The sequence below is a fragment of the Emydura macquarii genome, unplaced genomic scaffold (genome assembly GCF_026122565.2).
Source record: "Emydura macquarii macquarii isolate MOO-44397 ecotype Brisbane River unplaced genomic scaffold, CSIRO-AGI_Emac_v2 contig_3328, whole genome shotgun sequence".
NCBI lineage: Eukaryota > Metazoa > Chordata > Testudines > Chelidae > Emydura > Emydura macquarii.
Genome location: NW_027133465.1, coordinates 7,490,933 through 7,509,878, shown reverse-complemented (window position 1 = coordinate 7,509,878; position 18,946 = coordinate 7,490,933). Strand labels below are relative to the sequence as shown.

At 44.1% G+C, this 18,946-nt stretch overlaps 1 protein-coding gene across 1 annotated transcript in view; it reads left to right on the top strand.

Moving 5' to 3' along the window:
* The window catches only part of RNF169 (ring finger protein 169), a 47,423-nt gene that overhangs the window by 17,728 nt on the left and 10,749 nt on the right, over nucleotides 1–18,946 (top strand). Inside the window, exons 3-4 of the mRNA XM_067533200.1 lie at nucleotides 9,658–9,804; nucleotides 12,366–12,478. Coding sequence (XP_067389301.1) covers nucleotides 9,658–9,804; nucleotides 12,366–12,478 — 260 coding nt within the window. The remainder of the gene's footprint in view (nucleotides 1–9,657; nucleotides 9,805–12,365; nucleotides 12,479–18,946) is intronic.

The window sequence follows — 18,946 nt, the reverse complement described above, 5'->3', positions numbered from 1 at the left end:
GAGAATTCAAGGGTTTTTTCTTTTTCAAAAGATAGCTCATTTATCCCTTCATAGCATTCAGTCAGTTCAGGGAAATATTGGCAGTTAACAGTTATCTGGTCCATAACTACTGTCATCTTAGGCTATGTCTACACTACAAACTTTGGTTGACACAAGTTAAGTCTGTGTACAGCCTCCAAAATTTGTATATTACTCATGCACATACATACTTTGCTGCTTGCGTCAGCGCTGTGCGTATTCGCCAGGAGTGCTTGTGTCGATGAAAAGGGCTGTGCACCATGAGTAGATACCCTATGTGCTATGCAGTGCCTTTTGGGAACTTTTTGCAATGGGTTGTAGGATAGAAATGAGTCTCCCAAGTTCTCTGGGAGCTGAGAGTCAAGCAACTTTCTCTGTTGCCTAATGCCATCCATAGTCCATAATTTTCTCACCCTTTTTTAAATCTCTGAAACTTGAATGGCACTTTTCAATGTCTGCCATCTCTGGCAGAAGCATGGAGCCGGCAGACCTCTGTACTATTCTCATGAACACTGCAAATACAGGCTCCACAATCCTCTGATACTTGCACACTGCTGGATGTACTGCAACAATGGTGGACATGATGTTTCTTGGAGAACAGTTTGCTGAACCACATAGCAAAAAAACAATGTCTAGTGACATTCAGAGAGCAGCTGCAGATGGTGGATTGCTGCTTCCGGGCCAGAGAAACGAGCACTGAGATTGCATTGTAATGCAGGTTTGGAACAATGAGCGGTGGCTGCAGAACATTCAGATGCAGAAGGCTATTTTCCTGATCTGTGTGCTGAGCTTACTCCAGCGCATGGACACCAGAATGAGAGCTGGATTGATAGCTGGGAAGCGAATGGTGAAGCCTGCAACACTTATTTTCTACCAGTCAATGGGAAACTATTTTGGAGTAGGAAAATCTACAGTGGGGGCCATTGTCATGAAAGTGTGTAGGATCATTTATTGTCTCTCGATATGTAAAACTGTAACTCTTAGCAATGTGCAGGCCATAGCGGATGGATTTGCAGCAATGAGATTCCCAAACTAGGGTGATAGATGCATACACATCCGTTTTTTGGCATGTTGGACAGAGTACATCATCAGAAAGGGATACTTTTCTATGGGTATGCAAGCATTGGTGGATCACCAGGAATGCCTCACCAATATCTGTGGGCTGATCCAGGAAGGTGCAAGACACTTGCATCGTTAAGGACGCAGAACTGTTCAGAAAGCTGCAAGCAGATACAATCTGATGGTTGGGAAAGATTACCATAAGTGATATAGAAATGCCAGTCGTGATTTTGGGGTACCCAGAGTACCCCTTGCCTCCCTGGCTTATGAAGCTGTACATGGGCCTTCTTGACAGCATCAAGGAACTATTCAACTACCAACACAAGAAGTGCAGAATGATAGTTGAATGTGCTTTTGGTAGATTGGATCTCAATGAGAAAAACTATCCCAATGGTGTTAGCTGCCTGTTGTGTCCTGTATAATATCTGTGAGGCAAAGGGGGCAAAGGCTTACCGCCATGGTGGAGGGCAGAGGTGGAGCGGCTGTCTGCTGACTTTGAAGAGCCATAGAAGAACTGTGTGGTGCTATGCAGTTGAGGGAGGCTTTGAAAGATCACATGCACAGTCAGTCCCACAATGTTCTGTGCTGCAGTGTTCTGTGGGCCTGGAGCGTTGGACACTGCTAAGAATTGTGTAGTGCTTGCTGTACATTTACAAATTACTGTTTTTCCTGAATCAATGATTATGTGGTCCTTGCTGTTCATTTACGAGTTCTGTGGGTTTTGCCTACTGCTATGCATTCTGCAGCATGTGTTAAACTAATAAAGATAATTTTATTCTCCAAAAATAGAACTTAATTGAGTGGCAAAAACAGTACAAAAAAGTGTAAGAAACAGGTAAACTTTGTCATGGAAAAGATCACGCAGCTTCTCTTTTAGGGTTGGATCGAGCAGAACTTTAATTGAGACATACACACAGGAAGCTATAGCTATAGGGAAGCGCAGACAGCACGTCCCTGTGCTGATCTCTGGAACTTCACCTTGGTACAAAATACAGATAGCTTATATAGGTTTTTTAAGATTCCTTTTTTCATATTGATTGTATAGTGGAGTTTCTGATACTTACAGGTCATTTACCGCACCTGGGGTACTTATAACACACAGTGGGGGTCTCACGGTGCCAGCATGTCCCGGTGATTCTTTGGTGCCAGTGAGTCCCGAGTCAGATGCAGTCACTTGCTATCTATTTGACAGGGTATGGCTGGGTGCAGTTACAAAGATAGTTAACATCTTACAACATAGACCAACGATTTTTGCATTTCTCTTGTAGTTCTAAGACATCCTGCCTGAATTTAGCATTTCTATCACAGTTTCAGTTTAAGGCATCTTGTTTACTATCACGGTTTCCAGTCTGAGACATCCTGTCTGAATTTTTGATTCCACAACTTTTAATGTAAATTAACAGAATGGAACCTTAAATTGGAAAGGCAGCAAACTCTTCTGTCCATTTCTGTGCACAAATGTAGTCCATTGTGGCTATGTACACTGACCTATGAGCACCACTGTTGGTGTGTATGTGAAGCTGTGGTTTTCCTTTTTCCCCAGTGTGGAGTAGTAGGGAGAAGGATCCAGCCCATGATGCCATGAGGCATGTTGGGAGGTTGTAGGGAGCTGCTGCCATGGAGTTCTCCAAGGATAGCAAAAGGTGTGGGAAGTCCTAGGATTTTTTTGGACCTGTAGATCTACCATGATCTACAGCATTTGTGTTTGCTGTCTGGGAAGACCCATTATGTCCTGCTGCATCAGCCTCCCCTTTTCCTACTGGTGGGATTCCTGAGCCTTTCTCCTGTCTGTTCTTTCCTTCTCCATGGTGTCCCTCCAGGCCTTCTGTTTGCAGGCTGATGCAAGCCAGTACTGCAAGATCTCACTGAACATGGCTTCCCTAGTCCTCTTCTTTCTTCTCCTCCTCAGACTTCAGGCCTGTATTCCGCTAGCTCGTTTACTGCAATAATGCCAGCTGAACTCCACACAGAGTAGCATGGGAAAGTGTCCTGCCTCAGAAGAAGAAATAAGGCAGCCATCTCTAGAAACCTCTGGGAGAAGATTGCAGAGTATCTCCGTGAAAGATTTTCATAGATATCTCTCAGGAGGATACAAGTGACACTCCTATGTATATAAACTAATCTGCCTGTACTGCCACCCCACCCCCTTTCTGCCCCTGCCTAAACCAACAGGGGAATGAAAAGCAGATGCTAACTTTGTACCTCTACCTCTTCTCATGAGTAAAACAGTGAAAAGTTGATACCTGTCTCTTGTTAATTTGGGACTGAGTGCCATTTAAATTTAAACAAGGAAAAATGAATACACACACTTAACTGAAGTCCCTTCCTCTTCTTTGGGCTCATTCATACTCACCTGGTGGAACTGGCTAGACTGTGGTAGAGTCTCAGGTCCTGGCTTGCAACATAGCTGGACCATCCCACCACATCTCCTCTCTCCTCTTGGCTATTCACAACAGGGGTCTTGGTCTCTGGCTCCGGAGTTATCCACAGTTGGTCTGCAGGGTGCTGATGGAGTCTGCCATGTACGACATGCAACTCATTATAAAAGCAGCAGGTCTGCAGCTCATCACCAAATCGATTGTTGGCCTCCCTGGCCTTCTGGTATGCCAGCACAGTTCCATTCCTTTCACGCAGCATTTCTGATGATCCTTGTCATACCCCTTTGCCTGCATCCCCTAGTCAATCTGCTCACAGATATCACTGTTGCTGTGGTTGGTCCATAGCTCTGCATGCACAGCCTCTTCTCCCCAAAGGCCCAGGAGATCCAATACACTCTGGCTGAGAGTAGACAGGAAGTATCTAGTGCATGGAGCTGGTATGGTTGGTTGAGTGGTTGCACTCAAGAAGACAGTTGCTAGGTGTGTCCACTGAGTTGGATAATCGGAGGGGGCGGAGGTAAGGGGGAGCATTTAAAAAAATACTCAGGGAGACTTAAAGCAGTGGTGGCTTCATATCTCTGTGACCCGTGGACATTGGAATGTACAGTTGTGATCAGATCACTGTCCCAAGGAATGGGGCATTGTGGGTTAGCTGCTGAAGAACTGTTAAGGTTCCACTTGGACTGCATTGACCTCAATAGATCACCCATGGCTCCACACCAGTAAGGGAGGTGATTTTACTACATCACTGTCACGGGGCACTTACATTGGTGGAGATAAATTTGAGGGTAGACATGCACAAATAGCTCAACACAAGGCAACATAGGTTGATCTAACTTTATAGTGTACACCAGGCCTTTGGCTGCCTTCCAAAAGATTAAAATGTACCTGCTTGGTGCAGTTCTCCATCTTTGTTTATATAGGGTTTATAGAAGAATTTGCAATGGTGAATGTAATAGGTAGAGCCAGTTGCAGTACAAATCTCCCCTTTCCCTACTTCATTCACTCATAATGCTCTCTGAAACTTAATCAGTCAAACTGAAGCTTTCAATGCTTGGTCTTAACCAAAAGATTAACTCAAAAATACTGAGGAGAATCCATTTAGCCCTTTTGGACTTAAATAAACTGTGTGGGTGGTTTCCCTTTTTTAAAAAGAAACATTTGGCACACAGATCATGGAAATGAATGAACTTAAACCTTAAAATATCTCATGTGGCTAGTCATTATTAGACACATTCTAGCTAGTGGGAGCAGTGACTGCTGCAGTTAAGGTAGGATAACTGTTTCCAGGCTACCCACCCAGTTCTGAGGTTACTCATAACGTTCTGAAACTTTCACTTTTCCCAGACGTAAGCTCTGATCCTGCAAGCAGGTCAGCTTGTCTGGACCTGTGCAGAACCCTGTTTATTTCAACAGGGCTCCCTAGTCCTAACCCTTTTCAGTTGAATAGAATGTATCACTTTATTTAATTATAGGCATTTATTTTACTGAACGGTGCTGATTAGATTTAGATAATCCAGATTTAGATAATATTCTTGTCACTGACTGTTTCAGGATAAACTGCCACTCTGTAAAGTTACATATTTATTTTTCCATTTTACTAAGCAAAATATTGTTTTTCTTGTTTTGAGCAACTTGCTTTGGTTACTTGGATTTTGCCAAGGTGAGGAGGCTTTGTAATATTTAGTAGATTCATAGTTGCATCCAGTTCTCTTCACACAACAAACAGTTTTTCCTCAAATTCTGTAATCAGTAGGGAAACTCCTACCTGTGGCATGTGTTGACATGTTGCTTTTCAGCAGCAGGGGTAGAGAGAGCTGTTTCATCTAAAAGTGCACCTTTAAAGACTAGATAAATCTGGACAGGCTCATAGAAGGAAAAGAAGATGTCAAATGTGAGTTTATCAGATTTTGAAAACATGTGTTGAGCATATCTAGGAATAGTATTCATCATATGAAGAAACAAGAAAACTGATCACTTTTTAAAACAAAACAAAAAAACCCCCAACCTTTTTCTCCAGATTTCTTGCAAAGGATTAATCTTTGAAGCTCTGAGGATAGTGATCAAGGCCTCTGGAATATTAAAAGGGTGTAGCTACATTCACATAAGTGCTGTTACTTATAATTCCTAATAACATCTGAGATTATTAAAACAAACTTCTAGAAATCTACTCATTTAGTTCTCACAAGTTGGGTATTTATAAGTAAGCTAGTCCATTTCGCTTTTTGTTTTTCTCATTCTTTAGCACAGTGCTTCTCAACCTTTTAGGTAGCAACTATCCCCTAACTTCTGAAAATTTTAATAAGTACCCCAACACTCAGTTTTCTACTCTGAGAAATACAATCTTTTTCCCCTTTACTGCTTGATGACTGTATTTCTCGTAAAGCAGGAGAGTTCTGAGTTCTGCAGTGCTGTGTGGCTGTGGCAGATCACAAAACCCCCCGATGTTTCTCCCCTCCTTCCTCCATAAAGGAGCAAAAGTCAACACCAGCCAATCACTATGGCCTGATGGCAGGGTCACGTGCTGTTCTCCACACACAGGTTGGAACTTGTGAGGTATGAGCAGGCACAAGCGGCCCAGAGTGGATAGCAGTGCTCCCCATGGCCATCCCTAGCGGGGTGCGGGCTTGGGGCAAATCACACTGTGTGGGCCGCCTGCCCCCCAGCTGGGAGCTGGAACCGGGCAGGGAGCAGGCAGCTGCCACCTGGCTTCCCCAGAAGTCAGCGGCTGCCACTCGCCTCCCTTCACTGGGTTTTTCGCTGCATACCCCCTGCCTGTCTCGCGTACCCCCAGGGGTACACGTACCACAGGTTGAGAAGCTATGCTTTAGCACAGTGCTGCAGTGTTTGCGTTCAAACAAAATTATTTAACTTTCAAAAGTTTTTAAAATATTGTCTTTAGGGTATTGTGTACACTTTGAATTTTGAGCCTAAATTTCTGGTCAATGTCCCATTAATTAGAATATGGGTTTTTCCTGCTGTGGTGGCTTTTAGAGAAACGTCCTAGTTGCAGAAGCCTATGCATCTAAATGGATATATCTGGGAAAGGGTACATGGAGAGTCACTTCCCAGCCAAATTTGGAGCCGTTAGCTTGTAAACATATGTTGTAGAGCAAACTTTTGTATAGGTCTAGGTCAAATGGAAACAAAGGTCCGAGTTACCTTTGCACAGATATGTTATTGGATGCCAACATTAACCCTTTGGCTTGAGGGAGAGAGATATATAAGGTCTCCAAAATAGAGCACAAAAAGTATGTCAACAAGAGATGTTTTTTTCTTTAGTAAGATTTTTTGTAGAATGTTGCTGTTCTTAATATCCAAGCAAGATACCCTGAGTTTTCTGTTGATGGAGGTTATGTTTGCGCCTCTTATTGTCTGTTTCAGTAAATGAGGAAAGTTTTAAACATTCTTGTGTGTCTCACTATACCTGGATGTTAAAGTAAAATCTGAATAGAATCATATAGATTAGAAAACAAATAGATAATTCCATGTGATTTCTACAAATTTTGAAGAGCAAGAGAAGAGATGTAATATCTGGGTAGGATTTCAGACAGACTGCCAGAAATAACTTTAAAAAATTCTGGTTTATTAATCCCTATTTAAATAATGTATACAGGATTCGTTAATCTCTGAGATAATGTGTCCCCCATCATAAAACAAATACAGTAGACTCTCTTTAATTCACACTTCCCATTACTGAGTAAAGTCTTAGGAGTCCTGTAGCGATGGTTTGTATTACTCAGACCAATTACTTTAGTCATCTCTGGAGAAGTATTAACGAATCATGCCTCGAAAAAAATTTACCCTCAAACCTCAGCTTCAGCATTTGGTCATACAATATTTGCTTTTGTTTCTGTCCTCCCTTCTTCCCTCTCCCCCCTTCCAGGGTTTATACATTGCCTATGTAGGCTCAGATCCTGTAAAGAGAACTCTGTATGCACTCCTTCCCCCAACTTCATTTGGATTCTTCCATGCACAGATAACAGTTGCAAGACTGGGACCATAGATTGTAAACTCTTCAAGGTGGAGTCTCTGTGCGTATCAAGTATTTAGCACACTTGTTTACACTGATTTAAATACTATGTGCTAGTATGTTATGAAATATTCTACATTAAAAATAGTTTTTCACTCAAGTAATTTTCGCATTCATTACCATTTTTAGCATGTTTGTTTTCTAATTTTGTTTGTTCTGTAAACTAAAAGCACCTTGATAACTATGAGAGGATATGCAACAAACTGATGACTAAAGGAGAGCAAGAAAATATGGCAGTTAACTGTCAATTCAAACTACAAAGTCTTCTATTAATGATGAACAAATCCTCACAACCCATCAGGATATTTGCTGGAGCCAATCTCTACAGACCAAGATATAGGTGAAGCTGAAAGCACTGGAGAGACACCAAAAGCGGAAGTCTAGAAACTGGAACGGAGGAACTTCATTTTTCATATTATTTTAGACCAAATTTAGAGGTGGTGGCAGGGAAGGAGAGTACTCAGGAAAAGGAAGCATGAGAATAGAAAATCAAAGCACAGTACATCCGCAATACCTTACGGCTTTAAACAATATCTGTGATCCTATCAGCAAATATTTATTGATTAAATATCAAATGCTCCCTCACCCCAGACTTTAGGCAGCCCACTGATCTGTCATGTTGATGCAGGGTGGGAGTTTCATAAGCACTTCAGACTTGTGATTGATTTTCAGATTTGGGCACTTAAGTTGCCATGCTTTGTAAAAGCATTAAAAAAAATCAGGAGTTGGACCTCACCCTCACCCCCAAAATCATGAGATTGGGGTAAAAAATCATGACATAAAAATAATTTTTTTAAAATCTGAGTTTTCTTTAAGTGCTTTCTGCATTTTGAGCCTATAGGATATACTGGGGTCACACTTCCAAGCTTTATTCCATAATCTTGAGCAGGAGATGTAATAAAAATAGCAAATATCATAAGATTCGCAATAAAATCATGAGTTGGCATGACTGAAACCCCACCCACTGTCTTGTCATTATGTCATATCAATATGTAATTAGAGTGTAAGATCCTTGAAGTTTTATTTTTTACAGTAGTGGCTCTCAACCTTTTCAGACTAATGCACCCCTTTCAGGAGTCTGATTTGTCATGCATACCCTACCACGTTTCACGTCACTTAAAAACTACTTGTTTACAAAATCAGACATAAAAATACAGAAGTCACAGCACACTATTCCTGGAAAAATTGCTTACTTTCTCATTTTTACCATATAATTATAAAATAAATCAATTGGAATATAAATATCATACTTACATTTCAGTGTATAGTATAGAGAGTAGTATAAACAAGTCATTGTATGAAATTTTAGTTTGTACTGACTTAGCTAGTTCTTTTTGTGTAGCCTGTTGTAAAACTTGAAAAATAACTAGATGAGTTGATGTACCTCCTGGAAGATCTCTGCATATCCCCAGAGGTATGTGTACCCCTGGTTGAGAACCACTGTCCCACAGCACCAGGAAAGCATGACCTATTACCATATGAATTGATGTTGAAATGCAGTCAAAATATAAGTTCCTGCCAACATTTGTCTCTAACCTCCCAATATTGGTAGTGGGAGGCTGTTAATGTGAGCAGCCCTGTAACCTTTTGTGAAGATGAATTTAAAGGTTACCGTCAATGTGTCTAACAAACGTAACATACTTCATGATAAACCCTTTGAACAAAACTGAAATCTGTCTTTGCTTGAGGAGCAGTGGGCTGTGTGCATGTGTTCCGCATTGCACCTTTGTTGTAGGATCACGTACAAGTCGTTCTGTTAAAGTAGATGAAACTATTTGTCTTTGTGCTTTACAAAGAGATGTGAGGAAAAAGGGGTGTCAAATATTAGATCTTACAACACCACTACCAGTTTAAGATGTGTAAAGATAGCAATAGCCTTGGTACTTACATAGCGTGTGTTAATGTCAAAACACTTCTCAAAAACTAGTCTTCAGAACACTCCTGTCAAGTAGTTGATGGCCCTATTTATGGATGGGGAAACTGAGGCACATAGCGGGATTATGTGACTTTCCTACAGTAATTCATTGTCAGAAACCAGCACTATAATGAAGGATTTTCTGGCTCCCAGTTCTATTTAATTCAGTAAATACATTGCCTCTGCTAACAGCTGTACATTGCCTCTATTAACAGCCTATTTCAAATATGTTGTTTCCTTTGTTTTATTGCTAGTTGAGGGAAGAAAAATTACAAGAAGAAAAAACGTCTGAGGATCTGATCCACAAGCTAATTCTAGAAGACATGGAAGTGGGGAAGAGAAAAATGGAAGAACAGCAAAAAAAAGATGAACCACTGATGCTTAAAATAAATCAAGAATGTGTAAGTAAATACTATGCAGTTCCCACCCCAAATATAGCATTAAAACTACCCAGAATTGACAGGATTCAGTCCTAGACCCTGTAATCACTTTTCTAGACATAGACTTTAAAATAGGTCATTTTTTAATATTTCTCACTGTTGCACACCTGAAACTGGTATGTCACTGGAAGCTGTAGCTTCCTGACAGAACTTGCTTGATTTCTTTCTAGCCATAGAAGGACCTGAGATACCGGACTGTGCAGTTGTGGTATTTTTAGCTATAGAAAACCTACCTTAGGTGATCATTTAGAGGTTTAAATAACTCTTCTGTGCATTTGGATTCCATGGTGACTTAGACACCTGGCTTTACGGGGAAGGAATACAAGAAATAGACCCAGTAACATTTTTAAAACACTCTAAAGCATTCCTAAAATAGTTTCTGTAATACCCGGGACATATACGGAATACAGGATGATGTGGAATTAAGGTTTTATTGGCCACCATTTAGAATAACCTGTTCGACACGCTTCTGGCTTCCTTGCTCATGAGTAATATGACCATTTCAAACACGTGCTGAAAAAACCTGTATAGCAAACCATACCATCACGTGTATCATCTTTCTCACACATCCTCTCTTTCTAGAAATACACATCTACAAATTTATATAATCATGTCATCAGGGGAATATATGGCAGCATGGCAAAAGAGTAACTTCTTGTGGAAAGTACCATATAATAGTTTATAGTTGATAAAGTGTATAGTATGATAAAAGTTATTCCAATTATTAAATTGGAAAAAATGGGGATTAATATGAAAATTGAAAGGTGGCTAAGGAACTGGTTAAAGGGGAGACTACAATGGGTCATGCTGAAAGGTGAATTGTCAGGCTGGAGAGAGGTTACTGGTGGAGTTCCTCAGGGATCGGTCTTGGGACCAATCTTATTTAACCTTTTTATTATGGACCTAGGCGTAAAAAGTGGGAGTATGCTAAGAAAGATTGCAGATGACACAAAGTTGGGAGGTATTGCCAATAAAGAGAAGGACCAGGATATCAGACAAGATCTGAATGACCTTGTAAACTGGAGTAATAGAAATAGGATAAAATTTAATAGTAGAACGTGCATTTAGGAACTAATAACAGAAATTATTGCTATAAGATGGAGATGCATCAGTTGGAAGTGACAGGAGGAGGAGAAGGACCTGGGTATATTGGTTGATCACAGAATGACTATCAGCTGCCGTGAAAAAAGTTAATGCAGTCCTAGGATGCATCAAGCAAGGTATTTCCAGTAGAGAGAGGGAGGTGTTGGTACCATTATACAAAGCGCTGGTGAGACCTCATCTGGAATATTGTGTGCAGTTCTGATCCCCCATGTTTAAGAAAGATGAATTCAAACTGAAACAGGTGCAGAGAAGAGCTACTAGGATGATCCGAGGAATGGAACCTGCCTTATGAGAGGAGACTCAAAGAGCTTGGCTTGTTTAGCCTAACCAAAAGAAGGTTGAAGGGAGATATGACTGCTCTCTGTAAATACAACAGAGCGATAAATACCAGGGAGGGAGAGGAATTATTTAAGTTCAGCGCCAATGTGGACACAAGAACAAATGGATATAAACTGGGCATCAGGAATTTTAGACTTAAAATTAGACGAAGATTTCTAACCATCGGAAGAATGAAGTTCTGGAATAGCCCTCCAAGGGGAGTAGTGGGGGCAAAAAACCTAGCTGGCTTCAAGACAGCTTGATAAATTTATGGAGGGGATGGTATGATGGGACAGCCTAATTGGGCAATTAACTGATCTTTGACTACTAGCAGTAAATATGCCCAATGGCCTGTGATGGGATGTCAGATGGGGTGGGTTCTGAGTTACTACAGAGAATTCTTTCCTGGGTGTCTGGCTGGTGAGTCTAGCCCACATGCTCAGGTTTTAGCTGATCTCTATATTTGGAGTTGGGAAGGAATTTTCCCCCAGGGCAGAGGCCCTAGGAGATTTTTGCCTTCCTCTGTAGCATGGGGCATGTGTCACTTGCTGGTGGATTCTCTGTACCTTGAAGTCTTTAAACCATGATTTGAGGACAATAACTCAGTCATAGGTTGGAGTCTATTATAGGAGTGGGTGGGTGAGATTATGTGGCCTGCGTTGTGCAGGAGGTCAGACTAGATGATCATATTTGGTCCCTTCTGACCTTAAAGTCTGAGACTATGCTGATATTGAACTATTGATCTCTTAGTATCTTTTGCTGGATGACTGATTTTAGGCTCTGAGTCCTGTAGCATTTGATAATGAAATTTTTCTTCCCTAAACCACAGCTGCACATGAGAGTTCATTCCCCCTCCCCCCCCCCCCCCCATGGTAAAACATTGGGCCAGATCTTCATCTGACATAAATTACTATAGCTCCAGGAAAGTCAGTAGATCTATGACAATATACACCAGCTGGCACTCAAATTCTGTTCTTTACATACTTCAGCTGTAGTTACTACATGTGCTTTTGGAGACTTGAAACATTTTCCCAGGGAATAAATATTTCCTGAGTGACTTTTTTGTGTATGACAACTGACTCTTCCTTTATTAATTTCAGTTTCCTGAGCGCCTCTCGGATTCAGAGAATGAAGAACCATTCCAGAGCAAACAAACGCATCGATCGGCTTTTGTCTCCAAAGGCAGTGCCTATTCTTTTGCCTTCCTGGCAGGGTAAGAAACAGACTTGGTTCAGACTGGCTGTCCATAAATATGAAACATAAATATTGCTCAGTTCATTTTTTTGTTCCAAACATCCCTGAAGTACTTAAATCGAATGCAAACAGTCACCGCAGCCCAAAATAAATTCTTGATGTTTTAAAAAATTTTAGTATTGAATAATTGGTAAAATATAATCATCGCATCCATAGAAATGTAGAGCTGGAAGGGACCTCAAGAGGTCATCTAATCCAGCCCCCTGCGCTGAAGCAGGACCAAGTAAATCTTAGACCACCCTTGACATGTGTTCGTCCAAACTGTTCTTAAAAATGTCCGGATTCCACAGCATCCTTTGGAAGCCTGTTCCAGTGCTTAACATTAATGCTAATTGATATCTAAAGCTCCCATGCTGCAGATTAAGCCTGTTACTTCTTGTCCTACCTTCTGCAGACATGGAGAACAACTGATCACCGTCCTCTATAACAGCCTTTAATGTATTTGAAGACTGTTTTCAGGTCCCCTCTCAGTATTCTTTTTTCAAGACTAAACATGCCCAGTTTTTTAAATCTTTTCTCATAGGTCAGTTTTTCTAAACCTATTATTATGAACAGGATGTATTTGTCCCATGGTTGCTATGGAATCCTTGAAGATTAGTGCATTGTGTATGTGTCCTTTGAAGGCTGTATGGTAAAATTCATTACAATTACAGTCTCTTTCTGTAGTCTATAAAGATCTATATGGTAGGTTCATATATAAAAATGTTTGTTTATACAGCTCTCAAAAGGGTGCAGGGCACTTTAACGCACAATGCCAAGAGTTGGCTGCTGCTCCTATCACTTTACTCTCATTGGTTGTATCAAGTGTAACAAGTGAGGGAGAATTGGCTAGGAAAGGACAAGGGTTTCCATAATATCATGCATTTACTCAGGGCTAATTTGTGGCTTTTCCATAAGCCCTGGGTGTGGAAGAGTGTGTTAGTGCAGTGCTCCAGGAAACAAATCTATCATAATCTGCCTCCAAGCTCCCCTTGCTGTGGTAGATGGGAGGTGTCCTGTGCAAGCTTGATTCTTCTTTGCGTGTTTGCTCATGTCAATTCCAATTAGGTGTGTCCGTGCCTTGTGCACAATTGCCAGAAGGTTTTTTCCCCCAGTGGTACCCGTAGGGTCGGCTCTGGAGCCCCCTGGAGTTGCACGTCCATGGCGTCCTATATAGGGCCCTGCCGACCCTCCACCTCCACAGTTCCTTCTTACCGCCTGTGACAGTCGTCTGGAATCCATCGCCTCTTGCTCTGCAAGGGTTCTCTTCTCCCAGTGCTTCAGTTCCATTGTACCTGTAAATAGTTAGTATTAATAGTTAAGTATTTCGTTAGAGAAGTCTATGTCAAGGTGCAACCCACAGAATGCAGAGGGTCCCGTCCTCGCACTCAGAAGGACAGAAGCTAGACGTTGAAGTTCTTTCTAATGGAGGCGGCTCTTCACCCATCCATCAGAATTGGCACCCAGCACGTCGGCATTGATTAGAAGCGCTCCAGCCTCTGTCCATGACCCGGTGCTGAGGAAGGGCTCAAGTTCTCGAGACCCTCGGCACTGTAAGGAGTCGCCAGCGCTGAGGACCGTGAGCACACGGTACCACTCTCACTCACCTGTCCCCAGGAAGAGGCACAAGAAAGCAGATAGGAGTCGCTTGCCCGCGCCAAAACCATCGGGGCGTAAGAGTGATAGTGTGGTGTGACCCGTGTCAGGCCACTTGGGCACTACTCCCAGATCTGCGGCACTGTCAACTCCAGCCCCGGAGAGGGGCCCGTTGAGTCTGGCGCTGACTACCTCCCCCTTCCAGGGAGTTGGAGGAAGCGTAGGACATTCAGTTACCCTCCACCCGGAGACATCTGAAGTGGCCAGGGAGCTCATTGAGAGCACAGTGCCACAGCAGCCACAGTCCTGGGAAAGACCACCGGAGGCAGTAGCCCCAGTGCAAGGCAGGTCGGTGCCTTCCAAAGGGAAGCCTGTGTTAATGTCCTGACAACCATCACCCTGGCACTGGTCACCGGCACCGAGGGGCACCACGCCACCATGGTCTCCCAGAAAAAAGTTGGGATCTGACTCTGAGGCAGAGTCCTACACCTTGCAGAGGAGCCGGCACCGGGACGAGTCAGTACTGAGGCTAAGAGATGTTCACCTTTTTGCCATGCCATGGCTCCCACAGTGGCAGGCCCCATCACAGTGGTCCTTCTGGACCCCATGGGCCTTCCATCAAGCCCCAGGTGCTCCAGTCCAGACAAGTCCCTGTCCTTGGGGCCGGGGAGTGGTTTCCTCCAGGCCAGGTCAGAGACCTTTTCTCAACCCAACACTGATACCGATACTGAGCAAGATCTTGAGCCTGGGTACGGCACCTCTGTTGGTACCTAGTCTGACATCGCCAGCACCATTGCGGAGACCGATTGTCTGGCACCCCAAGATCCCCTGGGTGCCAAAGGACAGGAATCTGTCCCATTAAGGAAATCATCATCCTCATCACCAGACGAAGCAGTGGCGGTCACCTCTCCACAACCAGTGGTGGAGAATAGTAGGGCGTACCAGGATCACCTCCGCCGTGTTGCACAAAACCTAGGCATCTAGGTTGAGGAAATCTCTGAGGGAGGAGTGGACCCAGTGACCAACATATTGTCCCCATCAGGCCTATCGAGAGTGACCTTGTCCTGATAAAAGCTATTGATAAGGGTTATGAGCATCTCTATACCCACCTCCCTCCCAGCTCCCTAGTTGTCACGGCTGCAAAGAGAGGGAAAGGCAAGGGAGGCAGGGACTTACACTTAAGGACAAGGAGGCCAAAATAGGACCTCTTTGCCAGGAAGATATATTCCACCGGTGGCCTGCAACTCCGGGTGGTGAATCAACAGGGTGTCCTAAGCAGATACACCTATAAAACCTGGGGGTCCATCCAAAAATATGCAGTCTATTCCAGCTGAATCCAAGAAAGAATTTGTAGCCCTCTTAGAGGAGGGTAAGACGACAGCAAAAGCGTTATTACGGGGTTCTAGATGCGGCAGATGCAGCAGCCTGCATTATGGCATCAAGGGTATCAATGCGCCGCAGCTCGTGGTTGCAAGTATCGGGCCTTCCCCATGAGGTCCAGCAGACCATGCAGGACCTCCCCTTTGAGGGCTAGTTGCTGTTCTTGGACCAGACTGACACAAAACTGCACAGTTTAAAGGACTTTAGGGCCACCCTCAAGTCCTTGGGCCTGCACACACCAGCGCCCAGAGGAGGCATTGTCAGCTGCAGTCACTCCCCCGATTTTACCAGCCCCATCAAAGGCAGGATTCTAGTCACCGAAGGGGCAGAAACAATAAGGGAAAGCACTTCCAGTCCTCATCTGGCCCCAATGAGGGCCCCACAAAGCAGCCTCCAGGCCCAAAACAAAATTTTTGAGTGTGTGGGTGTGCTTGAAGATGCGTACCAATACAAAACTTGGATTCTCCACCTCTGTTGTTTTCAAAACGCTTATCCCAATTCTACCATGCGTTAGTCCCAGCTTATTTCAGACTGGTGGGTATTACGCACGGTAGAACTGGGATACTCAGTCTAATTCAACTCCCACCTTCATGCCCCTCTCCTTCCCCATCCCTCTTCAGGGACACCTCTCACGAGCAACTTCTAATTCAAGAAGTGCAGAAGCTCCGAAAGCTGGGAGGGGTGGAAGAGGTTCCTCTGGAGCTAGGGGGGAAGAGGTTTTTATTCTCTGTTTTTCCTAATTCTGAAAGCCAACAAAGGTGGTCTCAGACCAATCCTGGACCTAAAAAAGCTCAACAAATTCATAAAGAAGCTGAGGTTTGGAATGGCCTTCTTGGCGTCAATCATCCACTCCCTGCATCCAGGAGATTGGGATACCACCCTCGACCTGAAGGATGTGTGTTTCCCTGTGTCGGTCATTCCAAGACACAGGAGATTCCTCTGATTCATGATCAACAGTTTACACTACCGGTTTACAGTAATACCATTTGGCCTCTCAGCTGCTCCGAGTCTTCATAAAATGCATGGTGATGGTGGCTGCATTCCTCAGGAAGAGGGGGATTCAGGTCTTCCCATATTTGGACTACTTGTTGTCAAGGGAAACTCCAGCCAACAGGTGGAGTCAGACATAGAGTTCATAAAGGTAGCATTCACCAGTCTGGGCCTTCTGGTCAATACCCAAAAATCAGTCCTTACTCCCACACAAAGGATAGAGTTTATAGGGGGCAGTTATAGACTCAAACCAAACCAGAGCTTTCCTTCTGGAGTCTCAATTTCAGAACATTCTCTTTAGCATAGAGGAATGGAATCGTTACTCTATGGTCACAGTCAGAACCTGCCTAAGACTGTTGGGCCACCTGGTAGCCTGCACTCAGGTGGTTCAGTACGCCAGGCTACACCTCAGACCCTTGCAGGCATGGCTGGCATCAATTTACTGCCCCTCTCAGGATTGTATAGACAAGATAGTGTCAATCCCGGCACCACTATTGGTCTCGTTCTGGTGATGGCTAGACCAGGGAGTGGTCTGTGCAGGATTCCCCTTTTCAAGCCCATATCTCATCCTGACCCTAGTAACCGATGCTTCGGACTCAGGTTGGGGGGCCTTCTGGGCTAGCTGAGAACTCAAGGGCAGTGGTCACACGAGGACCTATCCATTCCTTTCAACGTGAGGGAGTTGAGAGCAGTATGGTTAGTATGTCAAGCCTTCAGGGAACATCTGGAGGGCAAATGCATCGCAGTAAAAACAGACAACACAACAGCGATGTTTTATATAAATGGACAGGGAGGCTGGTGCTCGTTCCTCTCTCCTGTGTCAGGCAGCCCTCGACCTCTGGCATTTTTGTATAGCTCACAGAATCCATATAGAAGCCTCGTACCTTCTAGGGTCCCAGAATGTGCTTGTGGACTTCCTCGGTAGGTTGATATCTACCTACGAATGATCTCTGCGCCCGGATGTGGTGAACAATATCTTCCAAAGGGGAGGAATTCCTCCAAGTAGATCTGTTTGCGACAAAGTCCAACAGGAAATGTGTGCAGTTCTGCTCTTCCCAGAGCCACAGTCAGGGCTCAATAGCTGATGCTTTCCGCATTCCCTGGTCAGGTCATCTGTTCTGTGCCTTCCTGCCAATACCCCTGGGTACACAGGATCTTTCTGAACATCAAAAGAGACAAGTTAGTGATGATTATGATAGTCCCAGCATGGCTGCGCCAGCATTGGTTCACCACTCTGCTCGAGCTCTCAGTGGAGGCCCCAACAGTCTTCCATAATGCCAGACCTGATCATGCAGGATCAGGTCCGTCTTCATCACCCGAATCTGCAATCCCTACATCTCACAGCTTGGAAGCTCCATGGCTGAACCAGCAGGAGATGGAGTGTTCAGAGCAGGTCAGGGAGATCCTTCTGGGAAGTAGGAAACCCTCCACAAGGGCTACCTATCTGGCAAAGTGGAAGAAGTTCTCCCTCTGGTCTTGGCAGAAAGGTATTCCTCTGGAAGTGTCATCAATACCGTTTATCCTAGACTATCTGTTACACCTCAAGCATCACAGGTTATCAGTATCCTCGCTGAAGGTCCACCTAGCAGTGATCTCGGCCTTTCACCCATGGGTAGCAGGCCGTTCAGTCTTCCTAATCAGGACATTTTCCTTCTGGTCTTCTACTCCAAACTGCATGCTAGCAGCCACGAACAGAGACTTAATTCCCTAGACGTTAGGAGGGTATTAGCTTTCTTTATCAAAAGAACGAAACCTTTAAGAAGACCCCCCCCCCAGCTCTTTGTGGCTCCCGGTCTCCTCCCAGAGAATCTCGTCATGGATTACATCATGCATTAAGACCTTCAATGACCTGGCAAACATGCTGGCCCCTGCATTGACAGCCCACTCTACAAGTGTCCAAGTGACCTCGGCAGCCTTCCTAGCCCAGATCCCAATCTAGGACAGCAGTGTAGTCCTCCATCCATACTTTTGCGGCACACTACACCATCATTCAACAAGCCAGAGAGGATGCAGCAGTGGGCAGAGCCGTTCTGCAATCAGTGTCTCGTTGAATTCCGTCCCCCGCTGCCTAAGGGGTTGCTTTTGAGTCACCTAATTGGAATCGACATGAGCAAGCATTCAAAGAAGAAAAGACCGTTACTAACTCTCTGTAACTGTTGTTCTTCGAGATGTGTTGGTCATGTCCATTCCAAGACCCACCTGCCTACGCCTCTGTCGGAGTCTGCCGGCAAGAAGGAACTGAGGCGGCGGAGCGTCGGCATGGCCCTATATAAGACACCATGGACATGCGACTCCAGGGCGCTCCAGAGCTGACCCTATGGGTACCACTAAGGGAAAAACCTTCCAGGAACCGTGCATGAGGCGCGCACACACCTAATTGGAATGGACACGAGCAACACATCTCGAAGAACAACAGTTACAGAAGGTTAGTAACTGTCTTTTCTGCCTTGGTGGCTACTTCTACCTTCTGCATGTCGCAGCT